General features: G+C 41.2%; 1 protein-coding gene across 1 annotated transcript in view; it reads left to right on the top strand.

Moving 5' to 3' along the window:
- Nucleotides 1–20413, top strand: part of PSME4 (proteasome activator subunit 4) — a gene marked incomplete at its 5' end in the record, with an annotated part of 102806 nt that extends 82393 nt beyond the window's left edge. The window contains 11 exons of the mRNA XM_004710219.2: nt 4619–4723; nt 5258–5349; nt 5967–6098; nt 6770–6978; nt 7420–7505; nt 12007–12135; nt 13207–13362; nt 16382–16544; nt 18323–18456; nt 19221–19360; nt 19740–20413. Coding sequence (XP_004710276.2) covers nt 4619–4723; nt 5258–5349; nt 5967–6098; nt 6770–6978; nt 7420–7505; nt 12007–12135; nt 13207–13362; nt 16382–16544; nt 18323–18456; nt 19221–19355 — 1341 coding nt within the window. The remainder of the gene's footprint in view (nt 1–4618; nt 4724–5257; nt 5350–5966; nt 6099–6769; nt 6979–7419; nt 7506–12006; nt 12136–13206; nt 13363–16381; nt 16545–18322; nt 18457–19220; nt 19361–19739) is intronic.

Raw genomic sequence — 20413 nt, forward strand, 5'->3', positions numbered from 1 at the left:
AAATACCTCCTGAGCAATAAATAACTACCCACATTTCCCCTCCCGCCCCTAGTAGCCACCAATAAAGTTGGACTCAGCATTTGCATGTTTTAAGCATTTCATGTAAGTGGCACAAACAGATTTTAACTTCTCGTGTCAAGTATTTTCAATTTTTAAAACATTCATTCTGTTGGGGCTTCTTACAGCTTTTCTAACAAATCTATGCATCCATTGTGTCAGGCACATTTGTGCGTATGTTGCCATCATCTTTTTCAAAACATTTTCTTTCTACTTAAGCCCTTGGTATCAGCTCCTCATTTTCCCCCCTCCCTCCCCACCCTTCCACCCTCATGAAATCTTGATAAAGTATAAATTATTATTTTCATATTTTACACCATCCGCTGTCTCCATTCATTTTTCTGTTGCCCTTCACCCTGGGTGGATGGGGTTTATACATCGATCACTGCAATCGGTTCCCCCTCTGTCCCTGCACTTTTTCCGTTTATCTTCTCAGGAAAGCCGTCCTCCAAATTCATTGCCCACTGTTTGTATTGTTGGCCTTTTTGTTCTAAAGCTGTAGGGTTCCTCGTCTGCATTTTAAGTTCCAGGTGGTCTCTCCTGTTCCCTTTCTGAAGGCATGTTTTTACTTGCTTGGGAAGGTCCTTTGTAAGAAGTCAGCACTGAAAACAAGATCTCACACAGAGTCTTATGGTTTTAGTTTTGTAGTTTGCGTCCTTTGTATTTGGGTTCCAGTAACAGAGTATTTTTTGCTTTCAAACTTTTTTGTGTGAATTAGGTGGTGGTTACATGTTTTTATAAGATCATCATTTTTGCATTCATGAACATAAAACAATACTTCCCAATGGCTTGCTCTGTTCTGCACCCCTCCCCTCCTTTTCCCTCCATCCCCACTTTGGATATTGTCTTCCCCACCACCCAGGCTGATACCTATTCTGGTGTAGGTGGTTTTCCTGCAGTGTCTTTAAATGGGGAAGCGTGACTCTTCCAACTGCATTATTTGTTTGCATTGCCCCTTTTGATTATTTAGACCTCTTGCAATTCCATGTGAATATGAGGATTGGTGTTAGCATTTCTGCCCCCAAAGCGGGCTATTAGCATGTTGATGGGAATTGCATTGAACCTATAAATCGTTCCATGTCGTCTTATCACTTAGCAATATGTCTTCTGAGCCATGGACATGGAATGCCTTTCTGTTTATCAAAATCTTTACCCAAAAAATGTTAGTATTGTTTTCTAGTTTTCAGTGTACACGAATTTCATCTCCCTGGTTACATTGATTCCTACTTATTTTATTTTTTGCAATGTAATTGTAAAGAGTCTTGATTTCTTAGCTTTATTTTCAGATGGTTTATTATTGGTGCTCAGAAGTAATGGGTTTGGGGATTTTACTCTGTACCTTGGCTGTTATTGGCTCTTGTAGCTGTCTTGTGTCCGCTGCAGGAGTCACCTGCGCATGGAGATGGCTTTACCTTTTCCTTTTTCATTTTAATGCCTTTTATTTTTCTTACCCAATTTTCTGGTAAAACTTCTAGTACAATGTAGAATAGTAGTCTTGTCTTGTTTCTAATTTTAGTGATAAAGCTTTCAGACTTTCACCATTGATTGCAGTGTTAACGAGTTTTTCACCAGTATGTTTATCTTGCTGAGCGAGTTCTCCTCGAGCCCTTGTTTTCATCATGAAAGGTGACATTTTTGTAGAATGCATTCTGCGTATCATTTTAGGTATGCAGTTCTTGTCTTTGCTAATGTGCTTTACTTTTTTTTAATCATTTTATTGGGAGCTCATACAACTCTTATCACAATCCATCAATTGTGTAAAGCACATTCGTACATTTGTTACCCTCATCATTCTGAAGCCCCTGGCATCAGTTCCTCATTTTTTACCCTCCCTCCCCGCTCCCTCCTCCCGAATGTGCTTTATTTTATTGAGGATCTTGTGCGCTTGTTATAGCTGTTCTGGTATTTTCTATTTCTTCTTGAGTTAATTTTTTTTCTTCTTTTTTCTTCTCTTGAGTTAATTTAGGTAGGAATTGTTCATCATGTTGCCTTAGAATTCTGCTTATTTCATAGGGCCAGTCATATTGTCTCCATTTCCATTTCTCATTTTAATTATTTTCATCTTTTCTTTTTACCTTGTCAATCTAGCTAAACATTTTCTATTATGTTGTGTGGCAGAAGTTCCATTCCTTTGATTATGGATGTTTCCAGTTTCATTCACTCTCCTCTAATTTTGGTCATTTCCTTCCTTCTGGTACCTTTGGACATTGCCCTTCACGACATAAAGAGAAGCTCTTGATTGAGGATCTTTTTAAATATAGATACTATAACTTTGCATTGCCTTTGCCGCCTCTTATTCTGGTATGATGATCTTTCTTTTTCATCTTCCTCTAAGTCTTTTCTCTTTTCCTCCTCATCATCTTTGACATGTTTGTGTTGTACTAACGTGTTACTAACTTTTCATACACTTGTGAAAATTCCTGTTTTCTTTTGTTATTTCTAGGTTCATCTATTTGGAAAAGATTTTCTGTATAATATCAGTCTTTCAATGTTTAGTAAGATTGTTTTGTAAAATAGCATAGGCTCTGACCTGGGGAATGATTGAATCCCACTAGAGGAAATTGTGTAATTCTGTTACTGTACAGATAGAATGGTCTATATATGCCTGTTAACTTCGGTTGGTTTATAGTTTATAGATTCTCTGCTTCTGGTGGCATAGTGGGCTGTGCACTGAACTGCTAACTGCAAGGTATGCGGTTCTAACCCACCCACTGCTCAGCAGGAGGAAAATGAGGCTGTCTGCTCCTACAAAGTTGTAAAGTCTTGGGAAACTCAAGGGGACAGTTCAGTCCTGTTGTGTAAGTGTGCTGTGAGTCAGGACTGACTTTGACAGCAGGGACTTGGGCTGGTTTCCCGGTGTGCCTGCTAGGTGATGCCCTAGTGCCTCGTCGATACTGACAGCGAGGTCTTGAGTGCCCCGACCAGTACTCTCTGGTTTCTCTACTTTAATTGTAGGATGATGTCAATGGCCTCATCAGCCTTCATAATGCAGGCATGTTTGTTGAACAAGGTTAGCGTGTTAGCAAAATGAATAAAACCTGATAATGTGTTGGGAATGCTTCAATCTAAGGGCATTCACTAGAAGACAAGGAAATATTCTGCCAGACTAACTTCATTATACTTTAAGAAGGGCTTCATACATTTTTAAATACACTGATTTAGTTTTACATATTTAAGTCATTTACTAAATTACATTATTGCCTTTTTCCTGCTCATTTTATGAAACCATTTTAATTAAACTACTCTTTTTTAATAGCATATATTCTTTTTTCTTTCTTTCTGTGATTGCTGATCTCTTTTTTTCTTTTTGTAAATTGGGTGAGGGTTTATACTTCAGGTCATCAGCTTTGTATTCGACAGTTTAAACCACTCATCATGACAGTATCCCAGACATTTTGTCACTGTCATGACTAGAGCCACATTTGTGTTGCTTGTTGTCCAGAAGACTCTCTATTCCTAGATAAGCTATTGGAGAAGACAGCTCCCTGCCATGCCCACCCCCAAACCCATGTCAGGTGCTTCCATGGCAAGTTTATCCCCAAACCTACCCCGTCTGTCCTGTAGAAACCCTTTAACTAGTATGTCGTCCCAAGAGGAGCAGCAAATGGGTAGCTTTTGGAAACTGACTAAAGGTAGGCTCTCAGGTGCCAGCCAGGCCTCATGAGTCAAAATTTGTGTTTTCTCCCGACCCCAAGCTGACTTGTGTTCCCATTTCTTTCGAGAAGTATCTGTTGACGTATCGTCACAGTCCCCTATGATACAGTTTGGGCCGCAGCTTAAACCCACCAGCCTCTCCACCGCAGCACATGGAGTGGCCCTTTGCCTGCATGACTGCATCATGGCTGACCCCTGGGCCAGGTCTTTGTCCTAGCAGTGCATGAGTCAGAAGTGACCATCCCCTTTGGGCTTTGAAAGAGATGGAGAAATAACTATGAGGCATTATACCTCAGACTCAGTGAAATAATAAGCACAGAAAACGTAAAGGTGACCAAGGTTTTCTTTCTGCTCAAAGTGTAACGTGACGGAAACGTTTAAAGAGAACGTCTCCATAGTATGAGACTCTGAAGAGCAGGAGCCTTATTCTTTGTTTTTTCAAATGTGGAGGGTGGAGGGCAGTGTGCCATGCCTCTGGGTGTGGTGCTATAAGAACCGATTACAAGGAACTATATGTGACCTCCTCCCAGGGGGACGGGCAACCGAAAAGTAGGTGAAGGGAGACATCGGACAGGGCAAGATATGACAGAATAACAATTTATAAACTATCAAGGGCTCATGAGGGAGGGGGGAGTGGGGAAGGAGGGGAAAAATGAGGACCTAATGCCGGGGGTTTAAGTGGAGAGAAAATGTTTTGAGAATGATGAGGGCAATGAATGTGCAAATGCGCTTTACACAATTGATGTGTGTATGGATTGTGATAAGAGTTGTATGAGCCCCTAATAAAATGATAAAAAAAAAGAAGCACGTGGTTTATCAGAGTGCCCTAAAAAGTCATTTTGACAAAATATGAAGAAAGGTGCTCTGAATGTTACTAACTTTAGCCCGTGTGTTTTGTTTTGAGTAGGTGGAGAAACTTTGGGAGCTTCTGTGCCCTCTGCTTAGAATCGCGTTGTCCAACATTACAGTAGAAACTTACAACGACTGGGGAACTTGCATAGCAACGTCCTGCGTGAGTTCTCCTGTGTAATTCTGTGTCTAACTCATCTGTTGAAACTGTACCATCATCTCTCAACATCTGAAGTCTCAGATTTCTTGAATCTTGACATTAGTTCCTGGTTTTGACGCCTTAAATAATGGGAGACGGTTCCGTGCAGACTTTCAGATGCCCGTGAGTGAGAGTTGAGCATCACTATTTGTATCCTTTCTGGTGTAACGATGCATTCGTTACTTAAATACAAGGCAATTTATGTATCTGGAAATATCATTAAAGATCCTAAAAGCCAGATGGTGCAGTTTTAGGGGTCACTTCTACACCTTATCCACCGATAGCTAAGAAAAGTTTAGTGGCACTCCTCCTACAGCGCACTGTGGTATTACATTTTTATCTGACTTGCCTATCAGTTTTACTTTTATTTTCACCCCTCTGTATTTAAATATGTGATTTTAATGTTTATAAAGTAACTAGGTGTGGATTCTTTGCCTAATTAAGTACATCAATGTAGGTCTGCTCCTATCTAATTGTTATTCCTTGTCTCCAACACAGGAAAGCAGAGATCCTCGAAAACTCCACTGGCTTTTTGAACTCCTGTTGGAGTCCCCATTGAGTGGTGAAGGAGGGTCCTTCGTAGACGCATGGTAACTCAGTCATAGAAAACCAATAAACGGAAGTGTATTTCTCTTGCACTCCTAAGGCTCAATGAAGTAAACACTTTTTCTGACGGCACCGTGAGCCTGTCCAATACCATGTATTTTCTCACTCGGGAATAAGGATAAGTGGATGGAACCACAGCAGTTCATGCATAAGTTAGATTTAGTCTTCTCTGGGTGCTAGTAATGATTTTATTAAATGCTATCACTGACTTCTCAAATAAAAGTGTGATCCTTTTAAGGAGAAATGCACTTGGTGTGGCATAAGAAGCTGAGGAAGATTAATGAGCAATAGAAAAATCTAGATAGGCCTTTTAAGGAGAACACATGCTACATTGATTAGGGAGAAATCTGATGCTTACAGACTAGCTCTAGCCTAGTGCGTGCTCTTTAGCTAGTATTACTTCACTGATTGCACCTCAATGGGGTAAAATGGAAATGCAGAGGAAAATGATGTGAAAACGGAAAGCTTCGCGGAGATATTTTTGGATTATGGTTACTTTGCTTATTGAGTGAAAAATTTTAAAAATTGAGTGAAATTCCAATGTCAGTAATCTCCACTTTTCGTAATTAAATATACCAACACCTGTGTACTTTCGTTTTAGCCGCCTTTACGTTCTCCAAGGTGGCCTCGCCCAGCAGGAATGGAGGGTGCCCGAGCTGTTGCACAGACTACTGAAATACTTGGAACCCAAGCTCACCCAAGTTTACAAAAATGTCAGGGAACGGATAGGGAGGTGAGTGTTGTCTCCTGTGCTGGTTGGGTATCCTCTTTTTCTGGTTCATTTGTTTTGGTTTATTTATTTATCTTAATCACATCTTTGGGGCTCATACAGCTCTTATCACAGTTCATACGGGGTATGCTTTTTTAATGAGACGTATCTAGCATGGACTTTCTGCCATCAAGTCAATTCCAACCCACAGCAACTCTATAGACACGGGTTTCAGATTCCGTAACTCTATAGGCATAGAAGTTCTCACCTTTCTCCTGAGCTCCTAGTGGTTTCGAACTGCTGAGCGTGTGGTTAGCAGCCCAGCATATAACCCGCTATGCCACCATGGCTCCTGACACCTAGCATAGTGCTCATTCATTATGTTGCCATTGAGTTTTTTTGTTATTCCCTTTTCATAAAGTTATTTTTTTTTTTTTTTGAAATCAGAAAAGAAACAGTAAGTGTAGACTTAGGGCATCATTGTGCTTCACCAGCCAGTTCTTAATACTTTAAAATAGGCATAATCAAAGCCCCCTTCCCCTAGGAATTATCTCAGGGAAATTTGTTTTAGTTGAGGCATAACTCTTCCCCCCCCCCCCTTCTTGGGGAGCCGTAATAATACTTCTAATATAGGGGAGAAAAATTATTTCTAGTGTAGGATCTATTCTTACTATTATGTGCTATTTTATTTATAGTGTGTTGACCTACATATTCATGATAGATGTTTCTTTGCCAAACACTGCACCAACGACATCCCCTCGTGTCCCAGAGTTTACTGCTCGGATCCTAGAGAAGCTGAAACCGCTCATGGATGTGGACGAAGAAATTCAAAACCACGTGATGGAAGAGAATGGCGCTGGGGAAGAAGATGAACGGACTCAAGGCATCAAACTCTTAAAGACTAGTGAGTGATTAAAGTTTGCACTCACTTGCTCACTTGAAAACGGACCTTTTTATTGTCCTATTGTATTTTTGGTAAAAAAAATTTTGAGACTTTCTAAAGCAGTGGTTCTCAACCTTCCTAATGCCAGGACCCTTTCATACAGTTCCTCATGTTGTGGTAACCTCCCCCGCAACCACAAAATTATTTTCGTTGCTACTTCGTAACTGTAATTTTGCTACTGTTGTGAATCGGGCAACCCCTGTGAAAGGGCCGTTTGACACACACACACACACACACACACACACACACACACACACACACACACACACACACACACACACACCACCCCACCCCCCGGTTGAGAACCACTGCTCTAAAGACTAAGCTGGTGGGTCATTTGTTGTGTTTACTAGTGAAGAGTGCGTAGTGTGATTTGTGCTCTCTGTGCTTGTTTCCAAATAGTCTTGAAATGGCTGATGGCAAGTGCAGGAAGAGCCTTCTCGACAGCAGTCGCAGAACAGCTCCAACTTTTACCCTTGTTTTTTAAGGTATGACTAGGAGGGAATGAAAATGCTTCTGCTCCTCATAAAGAATGTCTCTCTCCTTGTGGCTAGTACATTTAAAGACACTGAATTTCGATGGTACTATAAGTAGTCACAGAAGAATCAGTGATTTAATACACGAAAATCTTGCAGAATATTGATTCACTGATAGATATTTTTGTGAGTAGAGAAAAGATTGATAAGTCACAATGAGTTTTTAAAATATAGGGCCATTTCTGACATTTTTCCTCAATGTATAATCATCAGATTAAGTAGCTCTATGTAATTGGTCCTAACAAACACCTGCAGGAATCAGCTTGTCTGTGTTAATCATTTAGTAGCATTAGAATGTTACTGAATGAAAGGCGTGACCTGGGGTCCTTCAACCATTCATTAGTCAGAACATGGAGATTGTACTCACCGAGGAGCCCGGGCTGTAGTGGTTGTACTGGACTTCTATGAACTACAAGGTCAGCTGCTCCTCAGGAGAAAGGTGAAGCTTTCTACGCCCATAAAAAGTTTACCGCCTCAGAAACCAGTTGGTGGGTCCATGTTCTGTCCCGCAGGGTCGCTGTGAGTCCCCGTGACAGCAGTAAGTAAAACTGAAGTTACAGACTGACTCAGCCAACCTCATAGTTTCCAATCATGATATCATTGACTTGACTTGGAATTACTATCATTTACGGAATGAAGGCCATTATTATTGTCATACATGGTACACTGAAATTTGTATTGGTTTTGAGGGATGTTTTAAAATGGTGCACAAGTATAACAATATGGCTAAATTAAAATCTCCCTTGAATCTTAAATGGATTAAATACCCCAGCCAGGAGACAGAGTGGGAGGTTGGGGTGAGGACCTTAGATACATAAATATATACAGGTTAGAGATAAATCAATGGAAGGAAAAAACCCTACCCAGCAAACTATTACTAAAAGAGAGCAGGAGAGACCATTTTAATGTCTAAGCCAAAAGCTGCTAGAGGAGCTGGGAGATAGCAAAAAATGATGCGATAAAGTAGACTTATAATAATTATAAATAATAGAAAACAGTAACAGGAAGATTAAGGAACAAAAATAAATACATCGAAACCAACATAAAATAATAATGAAATTGGGGGAAATGCATAGAATTAAACAAAAATTAACAATGTGCCAAAATACATGGGCCACAGCAAATATGGTGATCTGAGGGGCACCCTTAATAGCAAATACCTAGAAGCCAGGCACAAAGTCAAAAACTTGTTAGAATAGAAAAGCAAAACTCTTAGAAGAAAGGAAACCATAAAGGCCAGTCGGGAAGACCAGAACCCATGTTGTTAAAAGTTTGATAAGGTAGACTTGAATTGTCAAGACTGTTAGAGGAAAATGAGAAGATGCAAACAGTTGGCTATATCAGACAGTTGGTTATATAAATGCAGTTTTAAACATTATAACATTCAAGTGAGATAAGAGCTAAACAATACTGTAGCAACTTTGAAAACCTTGAAGAAACGGGCAAATTCCAAGAAACACACAATCTACCTAAAATGAGTACAAAGAAAAACAAAGCCCAGAACAGAAGTGATGGAAGGCAGACCTATAGAGATAGCAAGTAGAATAAGGGTTTGGGGTTTTTTTTGGTGGGGTGGGGGTGGGGGTGGTAAGAGGTGGAGGGGAGAAGATATCAAGGGGTCCATGTAGAAAAAGAATGTTTGGAAACTGATTGTGATAGCATTTGTACAATTCTCCTTGATGTGATTGAACTATAAACTAAAAAATAAAATAACCTTCGGAGAATTTTACCTGACTTGAGAAAAGAGTTGACGGACAGCGCTTCTCCTCAAAGTCTTCCAAACCAAAGAGGAAGAGGTTCCTCTAGGTCATTGCATTCAGCCAGCAGCGTGTGAGGGTGCTAAAGCTAGGTACAAACACTCCTGGGTGAAAAATTCCCTCATAAGTATGGATGGCAGTGCTCAGCACAATTAAGATAAGGAGTAGGTCTGTGGAGTTCACCAGTTTGGCGCAATGTAAACTTGGATCATGGAGCTTATCAACAAACATACATTTAAAATCATAAGCCTGAATTTGATCACAAATGAGACACATGCAAAGTTTTTACAGCCGTGTCAGGCACATCAAACCAGTTGGTCTCAAGTCAAATTTTTTGTTTCATTTTAAGAATCAAAGAGCTAAAATAGAAGCTATGTAAATTTCCAACTAAAATCCAAAAATGTCCTGTGTATTTTTTATTCATTAGCTAAAAGCCCAAGTAAGACGAGACACCTTATATAATAAAGTACTGAAAACTAATGGTCAGTTTTAAGTTATCAAATCAAGAAAAAAATTTTTTTAATGTTTCCTACACACACAAAACAAGATAGAAAATGCATTGTAAACTTGTAACAATGGCTTATCTTACATGTTTTTCAGGCAATAGGTTGATTTTGGTACATACATACATAGCTTGAAACCACTACCACACCACACAGTGTGCATAAATACCTCTTGCCTGTTTCTTTCTGTTGCCATTTAATTTGATTTAAAAAAAAACACTAACATCAACTTGCATATAAAGGATAAACTACGTTTCACTTGAAGCTTCCATTTTTCTCATGTGGTTGAAAAAAATTGATACTGAAGTTGAAGCAGTGTATTGTGCACAATGCCTACCTGTAGCTAAAACACAAATAGTGAATGGGGGAAAAAATACTTTAAAAAATCACTTAAAGGCAGCATCATGTTTTTTTCCATCTCGGACAGAGTGGAACTGTCCCCATGGGTTTTCAAGGTTGTAAAATCTTCATAGAATGAAAAGCCTCCTCTCTCTCACACTGAATAGCCAGTGGTTCCAGACGGCTGGCCACGCAGTTCGCAGCCTAGTGTGTACCCAACCCAGCTGCTTTACCCTTGTTCCATTCCTTTGCTTTGCAGACTCAGTTAACGGGATCGATCTGCCATAGAGAGGGGTGGCGGCATCATTTTCAGACATTCTCCTTGTCCACGCGTCTCCTTGTCAAATATGAAAGCAAAATTTCCATTGCTGTTTTTCATTGGAATGGAGTTTAATTTATGAGTTTTCAATAGCATGGTAGAGGCAACAATTTATTCAGGTATAGAGAATAGTAAATATGAAGAAATCTGGTGTGTTGGGTGATTACCATACTTTGTATAAGAATGTGTATTACTTAATAACTTGTCCTTAAGTTTATTAAAAATGGCCTTGTACTTTTGCTTGGTTGTAATCAATTGAGGGAAAGCCTCATTTTAGTAAATGTTGATTAGTTAAATTACTACCATCAAAGCTATTTATCCAGCAGAATTACCATGGCATATATATGACTGTTCACTAAGCTATTATTTGTAGCACTGTTGCAAAAGCAAAAAAGTAGGAACAAAGTATTGTGTCAGGAAGGACTTTGGATAAATTATGCAGCATCCTGTAAGTACTGATATGGCATGTTCTTCAAGATACACTGTTACTTGACAAAAGCAATTAGAAGTGTATTCCATTTGCTCCCATTTAATAAATAAAATGGAAGGTGTAAAATGGGAGTCGTGGAAGGTATAGATTACCTGATAACATCTTGTCTGTGGGCTTGTTTGGGGAACCATATAAATAGTTTTAAGTATTTTACATAACCATCAAACAAAGTTAAGTTAAATGACAAATTTCTTTAACAGAAAGAAGCTACAAACATAAAAAAAAAAAAAAAAGCTACAAAATGAAATACACGAACCTCACTATGTATCTTGTTTTGGGGACAACTACCAGAACAGTGACTTATAATACAAATTTATACCTGCCATGTGTGTTACGCTGTTGATAGTAATATATTGATATGGTGGTGTTTTGTGTGTTATATAGTGAAATGACAGATAATAACTTAATAGTAATGTAAAGTTTTTCATGAGTTACTAGAAATACAATAAGTACTTCAAACGTTCATGGAAATTTTTCATTACCTCCATGTTTTAGCTTTTTAAAATTCTGAAACCCTTGGTAAAACCTTAGAAATACAAGTTGGGATAACAACTGTGAATCAGAGCTTGTGCCTCTTTAGAAAACTATGCTATTCCCTAGCTTTCTCCACCATGAAAAGCCGTAGCTGTTCGCAGTCTTCCTGGGGAAGGAGGGTTTGCTGTAGAAACGGTCCCAAGTGGGAGCAAGGTGGGTTCAGGGTGAAGTGGACCAGCCAGCCCGAGCGATCATCGCTCTGGTCTGTGAGAGGTTCCTACTCGGCAAAGAAGAAATTTGAAGCGCTGTGGAAGAGTACTTTCAGTGAATTTAAACCACCACATGTTAGGAAGTTCCATGATTTCATAAATTGTATTAAAGCCAACGGTGAGCCAAAAATTAAGATTATCCAGATGATTTTCCTTAAAAAAGAGGTGTCTGACTCAGTTTATTGTGTTATTATCAGTTATTCCATATACTAATATTTTTAAACTACTTGTATAGAATTTTTCATAGAAGTTGTTAAAAGAAAATGATTTCCACCTACATCTTTGGTCTGATTGTTTTCTAGATTGCCCCGGTGGAAAATGACAACAGCTACGATGAGCTGAAAAGAGATGCCAAGTTATGTTTGTCACTGATGTCTCAGGGGCTGCTTTACCCACATCAAGTGCCTTTGGTACTTCAGGTGCTAAAACAAGTAAGAATGGCCAACTGTTAAATACAGAAGTTTTTTCAGTTGGGATTTTGGGTTACCAGTCTAAGAATGCCACAAAGCCCACTGCGGTGCGCAGCACATCATCTGGGTGTTTGTTTGTTTGTTTCAGTTCTATTTAGTGTGAGAAGGAAGATCAAAGAAACAGACCTAGATTGTGTGGCTCTGCCACTGACTTCTGTGACCATGGACACTCAAGCCAAAAATGCGCTCTGAATGTGCCAAGAGCTAATTATTTAAGCTCTTTGAGTATAAGTGCTTATAAGGAAGGATGGTGGTGATTTCCTTTTACCATCTCTTTTTTTCCTGCTCACCTCAGCCTGCTAGAAAGACCTACAACAACCAAAAAAACCCCTAAAAGCACCAAACCAACCCAGCACCCTTGAATCAGTTCCCACTCATAGTGATAGAATGCCTCCTGGGTTCCCAAGACTGTAAATCTGCTGGAGATCAGACAGGCTGGTGGTGTTGAACTGCTGACCATGCTTTTAGTAGCCCAGCACCTAATCTACATCACCAGAGCTCCTAGGGAGATCTGCAGGAGTTGTATGTTTTCTGGCTGCATGATTATTATAAACATGGCTTACATGAGTTATATGATACTGAAATGACCATGAGTTATGGCTATTGGTGATAATCATTAATTTTGGTCACCACTGAAAAAAAATGGTGGTTTTTCATAGTAAAGGGTAGTAGCTCTCAATCTTGTTTGCCTTCAGAACCCTACCTGTTGCTGTAAGCAATTAAATACAATGTGTGCAGTCCTTGGGACCACTGAAATGCTCACTTTGATGCAATGTTAGTGAAGACCATGTAGTCATTCATGATGAGTCATTCTTACCTTCACCCATTTAAACGTTCTGAAGGGCTCACGTCACCGAACACAGCTCATACAGCATTTTATGTAGGCAGGAATAGAAGGTGAGCCTGCTAGAACTGCACCTGTGACAGCAGATTAAATCAGAACATTACAATATCGGTGTGCCATTGTCCTTGTCCATCATCTTGTGTGCTTTTCGACATGTCTCACCTTACCATCTTATTTCTAATTCACAGACAGCAAGAAGCAGTTCTTGGCACGCTAGATATACAGTCCTGACCTACCTCCAGACCATGGTATTTTATAACCTCTTTATTTTCCTAAATAATGAAGATGCAGTTAAAGATATCAGGTGGCTGGTTATAAGTCTTTTGGAGGATGAACAACTAGAGGTAACATTTAATGTTTTAACAAATAGAAATTAAATTTTAAAACAGCAGCATGGTGGTACCCATTTGAAAAGTATTTGCACACTGATAAGCGATGTATTCTATTGAAGTCGAAATCACTAAAAAATCGCTGTAATTTGAACAGAGCCCGAGGAGAGGAGAGTTGATATGCCCATCATGATTACCTATAGTGTGACTAGGGAAAAACATTTGGCACATGCTTGTTCCGACTTAATGTTTACAGTTGGACAAGTAATTTTAGTGAACCCAAATTTTTTATCCATGAATCGGTATGCTGCCTGCCTTTGTGACTCCTGAGAATATACACAAAGACACTTTGAATAGAATGAAATTCTACATATAAATGCTAGCTACTCTTATCCAGGGAAAACGTAAAGGTAGGGTATTGTCCTCGTCGGGTTTTGGAGGGTAGACAAAGGCAATCTGATGCTTCAGATGACGCTAAGATTTTGTACAAAAGGTCCTTTCTTAGTTCAAACGACCTAATTAAGGAAATAGCATGTTGCACAGAATAAGATGCAGTTAAATTAGTCTTAGTGAAGAAAACACTCTATTTGTGAAATTTTTACTTTTAAAGGCGCAGAAAATAGATTGCACCCAAAGGAAAAAGGAATAATGCGAATTTCTCCATAAGTTCAGTAGTATGTTTGTGAATGCTTTAATAATAAATTCAGTTTCTAAAAGTGCCATTGTATGTTTAAAGGACATGTGATATTCGGTAATCCCCAAACCAAACCCATTGTTGGAGGCATTCCAGTTCTTAGCAGATCTATCGTACTGCTCCGCAGGGCTTCTGAGGCCACACGGCACTAAGTTGACAGTAACATGGTGCTCAGCTAGCAGGTAGCAGCTAGGTGCATTCAGCAGTCCACCAGCAGGGTTCATTGTGATAGAAGGTAACAGTAGTCATGAACTGAGCCCATTTCTGATAGCATTTTTTAAAACCAGGTAACAGTGTACATTGTAAGCATTTATAGAAAGTTTTATTGAATTTAAGTGAAAATGTAGAAGTGGATAGATAGAAAGAATTGGCTAGAAGTAGCTAAGCTGTCACCCATGCCCTGGATTACCCTTGTAAAATTAACTACAGGTGTGTGCAGGCCGACCCTACAACATGTCCCAGAAGTAAACTCTACTACGAAGACAATCATTCAGTTGGAGGTGTTGGAGCAGTTAATATCTGGAGAAAAAAAAAAAATCTCATTTTCAAACTCAAATGTATTTCAGATATACTTAGGAAATGCTTATAGCAGAAACATTAGGAGAAAGTAAATTTGAATATTTATGTAAGAACATGTTTTTTTAAAACCTTAAGTTCTTGTTCTGTTTTAGGAAATTTAATGTTACAACTCTTCATTTTGTACTTGTGTAAAACAGTATCTCTAGTCTGACCACTGGAGATGAATCTGTTCAATTAAAATTTCCACCGTAGGTAAAATTCACGTACTAGTTTACATGCTTTATCTTTCGATTCATGAATCGGGGACATATATTGTCTCGATGTCACAAGCCCGAGGTTGGGTCAGAGGAAAGGGGTTTGGCTGGTGGGCAGTTCTTTCCATGTTTGACATCAAGGGACATTTGAACAGGTGGAACTGAGCAGCCATTCATCAGGACATAGAAACAAGCTAGATTTCAGCGTGATAATGCAGCACTTGGTGTAAGTGATTCTCTACTCTGGGCCTTCAGAGAGTTGACTTCACAGATGCTTAGCTTGAAGTCATCAAGGTGTATCAGAGTAGAAACTGCTTTGTCCTCTGTACTTCACCTTGGTGTCCCAACAGCTCCAAGTTTGAACTGCCTACTGCTCACACGGCAAAGCGCAAAAAAAATCTCGGTGTGCATAACTTTGCTTACAGTCAAACCAACCATCTGACTTGAGCCTCGGACACAAAGGGATGCTTAGTGCATTAAAACATTCACCATTGAGCTTTTATTGCGTAAAATATTGCAACCATGCCTCCAAAGAAAGGTAGTGTAGTGACAGCAACAGTAAAGCCTAGGGGACAGCCGAGACCCATGACACAGTTAAGGAAAGAAGTCATTGCGAAATTTGAATCAGGTTGTCACTGCTTATCTGATTGGGCAGCTGAACACAACATGGTTAACTCGACATGATGAACATTTGGGGAGTGGGGGGAGAAGGGGTGCTTAAAGTGGTGAATGTAGCGAAAGGTGTGACATTGTTAACCATGAAACCAAGAACCCAGATCATCAAAGGGGTTGGAAGGTCACTGTGAATTTGGATGAATCAGAAACAAACCAGTGGCGTCACCGAATCCAAGACCGTGATGGTAGAAAGCCAGCTAAAAGCCGCCGTAGCGACTGAATGATCGATGTGGGAGCAAGCGCTGAACAGGCCCGAGTGTTCAAGGCTGGAAAATGCACACAGCGAGCGGCTGGGCACGCGGGGAGGGACACTGGAAATAAAGATGAGGTCGATAAGATTGTGGCAGGATTTGGTGTTGATAACATTTTGACACTTAATATACAGTATTGTGTGTTGGTATCTAATGTCCTGTAATTACTGTGTTTGGATGGTTTTGGGGGGGTATTTCCACAATTTGGGCCTGTTCGCTGTTCATTGAGTTTAAGTCCTAGAAAAATGAATTTGTAAGTGTAATTTTTAGGCCTTGGAACCAATTCTTGGTTTTCTATTATGTCTTATGGGGAAAATGTCTTCAGCTCTAGAGCATTGAGGTGTTCAAGCACACATTTGGAATGGACAGTGGTGGTGATTGACCAGCCGTGGTCAGAACTATTGGCTAGCAGTGTGGTTAACAGTACAATTTCACAGTTAAACAATGACTTTGTGCAGCCCCGAACCTCTGGCTTTCACCTCCTTTTGAGTCCAGAGTCCTTTTTGAAAACTTGTGCATCAGCACACCATAAAGTGTTAGCCACAAAACCTCAGGGGTATTCCGCCTCAGGCCCCCCACCACCCCTCATCCGCTGTGGTCCCCCACCAGGGTGAGGCTCTAACAAGCTGTTGTCTCTACAGGTTCGAGAAATGGCCGCTACCACCTTAAGCGGTCTCTTGCAGTGTAATTTCCTCACCATGGATGGTCCTATGCAGATCCATTTTGAGCAACTTTGCAAAACAAAACTACCCAAGAAACGAAAGCGAGACCCTGGCTCTGTAGGAGACACCATTCCTTCTGCAGGTAACGTTGTTGGTAGGAGACAGCCTCACCCTTTGGGGAAGTAGCCACACTTGCTTATTTATTTCTAGGGCACGGAGATGTGCTAGGGGCTGTGAAGACAAGCTCTGTAGAGCATCAAAGCTAAGAGTGAGATGGGTGTAAGGGAACTTGTACTGCTGCGAGAAGTTACTGTGTCCGATCAGTTGGTTTCCAGGACAATAGAACTGCTGCTCCCTGACGTTTCCTGAGCTGTGATCTTTGTCCTGAGGAACTAACTATTGGTCACACACTGCAGATCTTTTGTTTAGCCAAAATTACCACCATGGCTCATTTAAACTGCTGCATACAACTAACTAGTGTAATAAGTCCACGCACTCACATCAAGATAGCTTTACAAAGGGACCACACCAAACGCACTACCATTGAGTCAATGCTGACTCATAGCGACCCACTCACTGTCAGTTAACGAGGGAGTGCCTTGGTGCAGCAGGTTAAGTGGTTCAAACCCATCAGCCTTTCTGCTCCCAGAAAGATTTGTAGTCTTGACCACACTTCCGAGTAGTTCTGCTCTGCGTGCAGGCTTGCTGTAAGTCTAAATCAGTTTGGCAGGAGTGGGTTTGGTCAATTACATGGCATAATTAAGACTTCTCATGTAAGGCACTTCAGAGCTTGTTAAATGCACAACTCGGCAAAATCGAAAAAGCCTGCTGGTGCCAAACCTGAATCCACACCCAAGTGTTTGTAAAATAACAAAACAAGCAGGTTTTTAGGGTGCTCAAAGCCTGCCTGCTTTACCTAGTCCTTGAAACTGCACCCCATATCTGGTGTCCCAGGGAAGAAATCATGATGCAGGAGTGATAAGTACCCTGACCAGAGAGTGCCCACTCTGCTGCAGAGGACATCACATCTGGCCTACTGTAGCCGGACACTGACTTTGCTGCCTAGGCTTTGGGTGTGAGAATTGTATTTTTAAATAATTAACTGCTCAAGTATCTTGGTTCTGTGTAACCATGTGAAGTCGTTCACCATTGTGACCACTCCAAATTCCGTCTGGTTCTCGGTGTGTCTGTTGTACACATGATCACACCTTTATTAAGAAGCAGTGAGACTGCAAACCCCTGTCAGATAGTTGCAGTGCTGAAGAAGAAGAGTAGAGGACACACAGACAGGGAGTCCCGTGGCTTGAGAAATACAAACATGCCTCATGTGATCTGCTCGCCTTAGAAAGGACCCACTATGTGCATGAGGCCCTTCCAGAGAGGTGCTGTCAAGGATTGATGGGAGAAACGAAAGATTGCTTTTGTTTCTGAAGATGACAAGTGACAGGCGTTAGCCAGAGGAGCCATTGTTGCACTAGTCTTAGCACATCGAGAACCTCTCTCTGGCCTCCGTACAGCTGTGGTGGCCCTGACCGGCAGCTGTACATTGTCTTGACATACTCAGACGTTGGGTTATTTTGAATTCAGCCTCAAAATCCTGTGTGGGCATGTGGATTTGTTCACTTATTTTTGCAGATATTTTTAATTATTTTGTTCTAATGGCAGCAGAGCAGTTCAGCGGTCTCGACATGTACCTCTTGGTGACATTAATGACATCCTGTGGCTTGCGTGGCCATTTTCACCGTCCTTTTGAGTCATGTCTACCTCCCTGACCCAAATTCCCCCTCCCACGCAGACTTATTTTAAATGGAGAAATTCACACACGGGACACAGCTGGCGGCATAGTTGAAAATGAGCTTTGTGTTTCTGCTGTAGCACATACTAAAGAGCCTGGCATGCGTGTTGCTGTGTTCTATGCAGACTTGGTCAGGCGCCATGCTGGAGTGCTTGGACTTGGTGCCTGCGTTCTTTCTAGCCCTTACGACGTGCCCACCTGGATGCCCCAGCTCCTCATGAATCTCAGCGCACATCTCAATGACCCGCAGCCCATTGAGGTAAAACGGTGACTTGTTTGTTTATATGTATTGAATGTCAGTGCTTAAGAAATCATGCATATTCATTTTCTGTACATTCTAAACCGCCGATGAAGCTACTGCCTCTGACGGGGTGTAAAAGCTTCATCTTGTTCCCACGAAGTAACTCATGCGTTTGAACCGCTGACCTAGTGGTTAGTAGCCCAACACCTGGAGTCCACTATATCCCCACAGGGTAGTAAAATCCTGCAAAGACCTTGCTACGGTATGTATTTGAGGTCTTGTGGTAGAGGACAGTATTTTACCTTCCTTCTCACAGTCGAATGGAAGTAAAGTATCTTATCTGACGACACAGTGCTAAGTGCTTAAAGTGCTCGCCTGCCAACCAAATCAGTGTGAGCCCACCAGACGCTCTGTAGGAGAGACGTGGCCAGCAGCTTCTGTTGAGGTGCCAGCTCTGTCAACCCTCCAGGACGGTGGTGCTGTGTCGGTTGAAATGGATTTGATGGATGTAATTACTCACTAGAAGGGAATACGCAACAGGAAATTATGTTATTGTTTGCAATAATCTACATAGCACTAACTTTGTCCTTTTTTTTTTTTCCCAGTAAACTCAGTTTGTATTGAAACTGGTTTAATCGGCTGTACTTTGTTACAATGTAGCTAGTAATTCAGAAAAGTGAGCTTTGGGAAGTCAGGTTAGCTTTGTAACACTCAGGAATGGGTGAGATCTGCATCCAGAGGCATACCGTAAGTAAAATGTACATGGGTTGTCTGCTCCACAGATGACTGTAAAAAAGACCTTATCTAATTTCCGAAGGACGCACCATGACAACTGGCAAGAACACAAACAGCAATTCACGGACGACCAGCTGCTCGTTCTGACCGATCTCCTGGTGTCCCCGTGCTATTATGCTTAGAACAGGCAAGTCAGCAGAGTTCTGAGGCTAAGAAGTCTGACCGCCTCAGGCAAATGTTATAATTCAGAGATCCTCTCTCTCTCTCTCCCCCTCCCCCCTCTCGGGTCTGGTGTGCTGCAGTGCTCAAGGGCTTTATAAAGGTGGGGCGGGGAGGCTTAGCAGTCTGGGCATACTTGGGTAAAAGAAAACAAGAAAGCTTACTCTCATTTGCCTCATGGGTGACTTCTGGGCATTTTCGGTTGCCCTGAGGTGTCTGGATTGTACAAATGTGTGAGAACATTCCATCAGGAATAAGGAGGAAACCTTTTTACTGGGATAAAAGAATGATCATTTCCTGGCTATCGTGTTGCCTAACTGCAGTGTCTCTTTCCCTTTCGGGTGCAGACGAGTGGTGCACTCCATCAGCAATCCCGGATCCTCAGGTACCATCTGTGGCGGCGGCTCCCTGCCTGTCGAGCTCTTGTCGTTGTGGTTTTGGTGTCTGGTCTCGTTGCTCTGCGTTCCACAGATTCCCAGCTGCCGTTCGATTTCCTCACTTGTGTTTCCAGAAGATTGATGATTTTCTTTGAGCATCAGGCAAGTCACAAAGCCTTAGACTAGAATGATCACCCGCGATGACCGTGGCTGGCACATAAGCCCAGGCCAACTGTAAGAACTCAGTAAGAAGCCGCTGACTGGGAATGGAGAGCTACCCATCTGTGAAACAGGTCCTGTCATTTCACTCTGCTCAAACTTTTGATTTCTTTTTCTTCTTCAAATGGCTCTTGGGTTTAGATGGTGGTCAGGTTGTGGCCCATAAACTCGAAGCCTGAAGAGCCTTTGTTGTTGGAGAGCCATGAAGAGAGAAGAAGAGGGCACGTCTCCGAGCTCACCCAGGGCCTGATAGATTGCTAGACCAAGGCACAGACTTGAAGTCTGTGTCCACACGCTTCCCAAGACTGGAGTTTTTGGTGCTTAGAAGAGCTGGTTGCTGAAAGATCGGGGCATGGTGAATAATCTTTGATTGATGTGTGTGTAAACAGTGTCTGATTTTGAAAATAAACAGCAACGACATTAAA

This window comes from Echinops telfairi, unplaced genomic scaffold, assembly GCF_000313985.2.
Source record: "Echinops telfairi isolate 266 unplaced genomic scaffold, ASM31398v2 ScPeMD7_2573;HRSCAF=3158, whole genome shotgun sequence".
NCBI classification, from domain to species: Eukaryota; Metazoa; Chordata; class Mammalia; order Afrosoricida; family Tenrecidae; genus Echinops; species Echinops telfairi.